A 6,621-nucleotide genomic window follows, 5' to 3' on the forward strand; every position below is an offset into this window, starting at 1 on the left:
GATTTTGACACGATTGTCCCCCAGTTCATAGAAATGGACGACGGTGCCTCACGTGATGCCTTCCTGTCATCTGTGCTACGGGCGGTCCGCGAGGCGTGTACGCAACACTTGGACTTCAAGGCCCGGGTCTGCACCACGGGCTTCCTGTGTGTCGACCTGGACGGGGAAAGGCAAAATCATTTCGTCCTCAACGAAGTCTTTCGCAAGGTCAAGGAGGACAGCAGTAACAGCTTCTGTCTAAAGGTAAGTTTATCTTACCATCAACAAGGGTGCATTTTGTGACAATGTGTTTTCCTAAATGTGTTCCCCTATCTGTTTGGTTTCTTTCTGGGGTGAGGGATGAGGGTATTTGTATGTTCCAGTACTTAGCTTTACAGATTTCACAGGCACACATTGTCAGAAGAAAGACACAAAGAGAGAGAGAGAGAGAGAGAGAGAGAGAGGGAGAGGGAGAGGGAGAGGGAGAGGGAGAGAGAGAGAGAGAGAGAGAGAGAGAGAGAGAGAGAGAGAGAGAGAGAGAGAACAAGACAGTGAAACTTGTTTATAACATTAACCATGAAAATCATTCTCACGGTTGACTTCACCTTTTGTCGACAGACTATCGACACCAAATCTTCAAAAACTCAAAACCTTGCCCGACCTGCCTACAAAGACTACCGGGAGAGCCACAGCTGCACTCCAGTGCGGAAGGCATTCAGCTCACGCTCCCCGAGAGGGAGTGGCTCTGGCAGGTACATGTCACGTTCCAGCGCCATGCAGCCCTCTGAAATAAAAAAGTCGAGCATCTGCCTCAAACCGACAGCAGGCAGCACAAAACCGTCACAGAATCTGTTCTGGAAATCTCGTCGGCAGAAGGTTAACCGGACTTTCACGATAGAGAGCGATAATGAATCAAAGTACAAAATCAAACCTAGACAGGAGCCTTGCTCTATAGTCTGTGCTACTGCATCACCGAAGAAAGTTGTGCCTTGTCATCGGCCTGCAAATCACAATGTAATCAGGGCAAGCGGCTCAATTCCTGGCTCTGAATGTAATGTTACCGGCGTGTCGAGCAGAGGGAGAAAACATACAGCAAGGCTGTGCCGAGAATCTTCTTCCGAAACAATCAGCCACAGCACGTTCGTCAAAGCTGCAGAGACTTCTAAAACATTTCAATACCCCCCAATAAACAGGTGTCAGGTAAACAACGCAAACCTTTGTTGCCCGTCCTTGAGCGATGGGGAAAATTCAAGTGACACAGAATTGCAACAGATAAATGACCGCTTTGATTTCTTCCAACCACACAACCTGAACGATCCCGACATATCCATCGCCTCCACCAAACCCCCTCACGGTTTTGTCCAGAGCAACTTGGATATTTTTGTACGCTCTCCGAGGGCTCATAAATCTGAGAACTTCGATACGCCACAAGCACGAAACCCATGTGAAACACTCAGCACGCCAAACTTTCTGAAGGAGGAAAACATCTCACAGGCCAACCCACAGGACATTTCTGCTCTCCTCAACAACGTGATCGCTGCGTTGTCACAGACACAGCACAACGACTACAAAGAGGAACGACCTCTGTGTAAACCACCGGCGTCCCCTGTGTCATGTGTGATGGGAGACTACCGAGAGCCCAGTCTGAGGAGCGTCGACTCGTTGCAGAGGGCAAATCTTGAGTACAAATTTGAGGATGACATGACACCGCTGAAAAATCGTGACGTCATGCATCTAATGTACAAGCAACATGGCGGTTCGCCCAAAGGATGCGCCGAGGTCACGGACTCTCCTTCAGTCATCAAAAAGAGTAAGTCAAACTGTATTCTTTCATGATCTTTTCATTTTACTTTTAAAAAAATAAATGACATCATGAAGTTCGACAAAACAGAAAAAATGTTGCATCACGGACAAATCGTTTACACACACACACACACACACACACACACACACACACACACACACACACACACGCACACACACACACACACACACACACACACACACACACACACACTCAAACAAACTTGTTTGTATGCACATGCTGGATAACAGTTCTTCTACTATGACAAAGTACATGTACAATGTACGTGAACAAACTAGCATTGTTAAAACAATGTTGGACATCGCATACACTGTTATTCACGTTAAGTTGTCTTGTTCATTCGAAACATCTTTTTCAATTGAATTTCAGAAGCCAAACTGTTCAAATGGATGAAACTTTTCAAGAAAGGTGAGATTTGTTTTCTGAAAGATACAGTGGCGTACTTCTTCACGTATATATTTACGTTATGTATTCATTTTGAATAACCCCTTACGCTGGTTACTTATTGCCTTTGTTCTCGAGAGATGGTGGGTATGTGTAGAGATGTGGCGGTGGGGGCATATATGTGTATACGTGCATGAGTGTGTGTGTATGTATGTAGGTATGTATGTATGTGTGTGTGTGTGTGTGTGTGTGTGTGTGTGTGTGTGTGTGTGTGTGTGTGTGTGTGAGAGAGAGAGAGAGAGAGAGAGAGAGAGAGAGAGAGAGAGAGAGAGAGAGAGAGAGAGAGAGAGAGTCTGCGTATTGTTACTGTCAGTTTGTTAGTTTGCTCGAAGTGTTTGGCCGACTGGCTGTCTGCCAAAGCGCGTACCTGATGTAACCAGCATTCTCACAAGCTTTCCTCATTGATGTATATGAACTTGATTCTTACAAGAACCCACTACTACTAGCTTTCCTTCGTGCGACTGATATACATGTATGCACGTTTGACTGTGACAAGGCCTTTTCCTGCAGCTACCAAATAAAGTAGAAAGGATGTACTGACCGTATGTAAAGTCACGAGCTGTTAGACGAGCCCGCCGGATGTTTAATCTGTTACTGAAGTAAGCAGTTGGGTGAGCAAACGGCGTCCAGGACGGAGATTTTTGTCGTCCGTTAAATAAGGCGGTAAACACTTTGACTTTGACAAACAGGCAGGGGAAGTGTGAGCACCCATTATTGTCTTGTTCTTTCTGTCTTTGACTCAAACAAACGTGTGATACTCTAATTCCTTGCTACCCTAGACAGCAGCCCTTACAGAACCCGAGAGCCACATGCCGTACCTCTGCCAGCCACAGAATCTCACACAAGCGTGGCCAGTTGGTCAGTCAGCAAACACTTCAAAAGTCCCGTCTTCAAAAAGAGAAGAGTTAGCCACTTCTAATAGATGGAACAAGAAAGCTTCACTTTCCTGGGAGGTTTCCCACAAGACAGACTCTGAGCACAGGCTGCGCGTGTACTGCCCGCTCGCTGTGTTGATTTCACAATGGATCAAACATGTCAAAAGTAGCCAACTGTTTCATCAAAGTCGAGACATCTTTTTACGGTATTTCTTTTTGATTGTTGCATCCTTAAACGTAAATGAATTACACTGAAAAAGAAAATAAAACTAGTATAATACATTGTGCGACCTATTCAGTGCCCTTATATCGTTTTGTTCCACATTTGCTGCTTAAGACTGCTGCATAATAAATGATAATATTATTATGATTATGAATTATTCTTTTGACTTGACGCAGATACCTAAGTTGGGTGCAGAGTTAGAGTCAAGGAAGATATAATATATCTATATAAGACATGGTCATGGCTGAATGCTTCCGTCCCCTGACATGTCCAAATCAATGTGAGTTTGCTAGAGTTCCCATTCAAAAATCCCCTTCGGAAAAAGAACGTCTTCGAAAGTCGCAGTTGCCTTTTGACCTCGCAACACGAAAAGGGCTGCTTTAGAAAAGAAACGGTCTTAATTTCAGTAATCAAAAACATTATATTTGAATCTTTGAACAGTGGAGATTATGTACCCCGCACTCTCCAAGAAAGAAAATAAGTAAATTTCAGTAGCTTCTTCCCCTTAAGTGAAGTGAAATAATTATCATCGACAACAACACTTTGAGACAACTCGTATTTATTCGCACCAAACTACATTTAATGAAACATAGCACTGGTTTAGTATAACTTGATAAAAGGTGAAGAAGAAAATTTGTTAAAAAATACAGAAAAGCGTATAGGAAGACAAAACACGTTAGAACCAACATTGGAGCATAATTTGTAAAAGAAACGCTCAAAATGCAGAAATCAACAAAGTTCATTTTGAAAAACTATGCGGCATCTCAGATCATTGCGAGACTCGTTTAAGCAACACATGCCAGTTGCTAAGCCAAAAAACAAAATATTTTCCGAAGAGAGATACACACGTTATCCAAAACGCATTGTTTGCGTAAACGTGAACATTACTTTTTTCCCCCCTACAAACCATCATTACAGTATGTTCATGTGTCACTGAATGAGACAAGGTTCAGGAAGGGCATAAGTGCCAGCGAGATTATTTTTTTTTAAAAAATCTCTTCATTTCTCCGAAATAAAAAGTGTATTTTAAAATTGTAAAATGTTCACTAGTTTTAGTCTTAAATGTTTACTGGACTTAGTCTCAACCAACAACTGGTCTTCGTTGATGTTTGGTCAGCTTTTTATAAGCTACTGTAAAAATATGTGTACTGATTTTTATTATGTAAAGAATCACCTTATACCTTTTGAAATTGAAAATGAACTGAAGATCTTTTCAAAGGGGCTGAAGTTTAAGGTCAAGCACGATTTGGTTTTTAATTTCCAATATTTATATTATACCTAAAAGCTGAAATTAAACCTTGTGACCGCAAAGGGAATTTGGGGTTTAATGTCGTTTTTCAAAAAGTGGACCTGACTGCCTATAAAGCAAAATCTGGTTGAAACCCTTCACATTGTTTTCTTAACATTTACATTTGCTAACAAAGGGCTGAACAAATTATGCCCCCCTCCTCTATAACTTGTGAATGCCACTAATATTATAGTTAGTGTGCCTTGCTGTCATCAAGCTTTCATTATCAATTCTATATAATATAAAACCGTTATTTCCATATCCATGGAACGTTTTCGGAAACGTCAACAACTTTGAAAAAAAACCCAGTCCCGGACTGTGTCAATATTAAGCTTGGTTTTCCAGTTTGATTGACTAACTTGATTTATCATAAATATTTATAGTGTCAAGATATAATCTAAGCAAAGCTAAGTATGAATGCAAAACATACATTGTAAATAAACAAAAACATATCTTTATGTAGAAACAAAATATATATTTCCCATCTAAAATCTACCCGAAATGCTCATAATATGATCATCACCATAATATGAAGGGGAATTCATGGAAACAGCTCTGCCACAAATAAGTTGTATTGTGAAAGTCAAGGGGCTCTTTTAAACCGATCTCTTCAAAACCTTATTCAAGACTTTAAAAAAAAAAGAAAGATCTGAAATTTGCAGCAATATTTGTAAGCTAGCTCTTAATCCATTTTGATGATGTGACAGAAAACGCTAAAGAGTTGCTACTAATTTTGTCAAAAAAGGGTACTTCAGCTCTTACGCAAACCTTAATTATGGTAGCTAACAAGATTTCTTCTTTCTGAAACGTATTAAATATAGTACTGTGAGTGAACTGCTATCCCAAAACCACTAGTTACTATTTGGACAGCATCTCAGAAATCGTTGTTATAATTGCTGAGTGTTGAACTGGAAACAAATCAATGTTTTACGTGAATATAAAAAAACCCACCTTATGTTCTCTACATCAATATTACGTGTGCAACAAAATATAACAACAGGCATCGACTAATAAACCACCACATACACAATGCTCTACCATGACAGGCAGTCGGCATACACAATGCTGCCCTATGCAAGCAGGGTGGAAGGAAAACTGTCACTTCGAGGGAAAGTGAGAAAAACAACATGGATAAAGAATAACAGTTTCCTCGGAACGAAACGAACGGCTCAGAGCATATTCGTGCATGAGTACTTGCAATTGAGAACATTGACAAAGTACTGGTTCCCAAAATTATGTGCTAATATCATAACAAAGCAATGGTTTCAAAGACCACCTTTAAGATCATGGCGAAATAATTCGCGAAGCTCGGGGTCGGGTCAGGGTGGAAGAAAGGACTACAAGGTACTACAGCTGATAAAATAAAGAATAACACCGTTCCAACATTCCTTTACTTCAAATCATCATCAACATGGATAAAGAATAACAGTTTCCTCGGAACGAAACGAACGGCTCAGAGTATATTCGTGCATGGGTACTTGCAATTGAGAACACTGACAAAGTACTGATTCCCAAAATTATGTGCTAATATCATAACAAAGCAATGGTTTCAAAGACCGCATTTAATATCATGACAAAATAATTCGCGAAGCTCAGGGTCGGGTCAGGGTGGAGGAAAGGACTACAGGGTACTAAAGCTCATAAAATAAAGAGTAACACTGTTCCAATATTCCTTTACTTCAAATAAACAAATATCTGTTGTAGCATGTTATCGTCCCACACCAAGCTGTCTGCCTCTCCTCCGTCCTTGTGCAGGCCTGTACCAAAGATTAAAAGTTCTCAAAGTGGTGTATGAGGGACGGGCCTGTGTATGCGTTGATCTCTGTGCATGCTAGCTGGATATTCCTAGTCATGGCAGGAGGGCCACAGCTGAACACTCCAATCTGCGACACCTGTTGAGGTGTGAGTAAAATATTATTTCAGATCGGAGTTTTTGCGTTTTCACACACACACACACACACACACACACACACACACACACGATCAA

General features: G+C 41.1%; 2 protein-coding genes across 4 annotated transcripts in view; one reads left to right on the plus strand and one right to left on the minus strand.

Moving 5' to 3' along the window:
• The window catches only part of LOC101857670, a 5,741-nt gene extending 2,039 nt beyond the window's left edge, over nt 1-3,702 (plus strand). For 2 of the 3 annotated variants that reach the window (XM_005106565.3, XM_005106566.3), the window contains exons 2-5: nt 25-243; nt 598-1,789; nt 2,174-2,212; nt 3,032-3,702. In XM_005106565.3, coding sequence (XP_005106622.1) covers nt 25-243; nt 598-1,789; nt 2,174-2,212; nt 3,032-3,378 — 1,797 coding nt within the window. In that variant the 3' untranslated portion in view covers nt 3,379-3,702. Of the gene's footprint in view, nt 1-24; nt 244-597; nt 1,790-2,173; nt 2,213-3,027 lie in introns of all 3 variants that reach the window. The other variant, XM_005106567.3, reaches the window with a different exon arrangement.
• Nucleotides 3,703-3,888: 186 nt separating this feature from the next.
• LOC101859126 (dual oxidase 2) overlaps nt 3,889-6,621 on the minus strand; it is a gene marked incomplete in the record, with an annotated part of 77,698 nt that continues 74,965 nt past the window's right edge. Inside the window, 1 exon segment of the mRNA XM_013087081.2 lies at nt 3,889-6,526. Coding sequence (XP_012942535.1) covers nt 6,404-6,526 — 123 coding nt within the window.

This window comes from Aplysia californica, unplaced genomic scaffold (assembly GCF_000002075.1).
Source record: "Aplysia californica isolate F4 #8 unplaced genomic scaffold, AplCal3.0 scaffold00543, whole genome shotgun sequence".
Taxonomy (NCBI): domain Eukaryota; kingdom Metazoa; phylum Mollusca; class Gastropoda; order Aplysiida; family Aplysiidae; genus Aplysia; species Aplysia californica.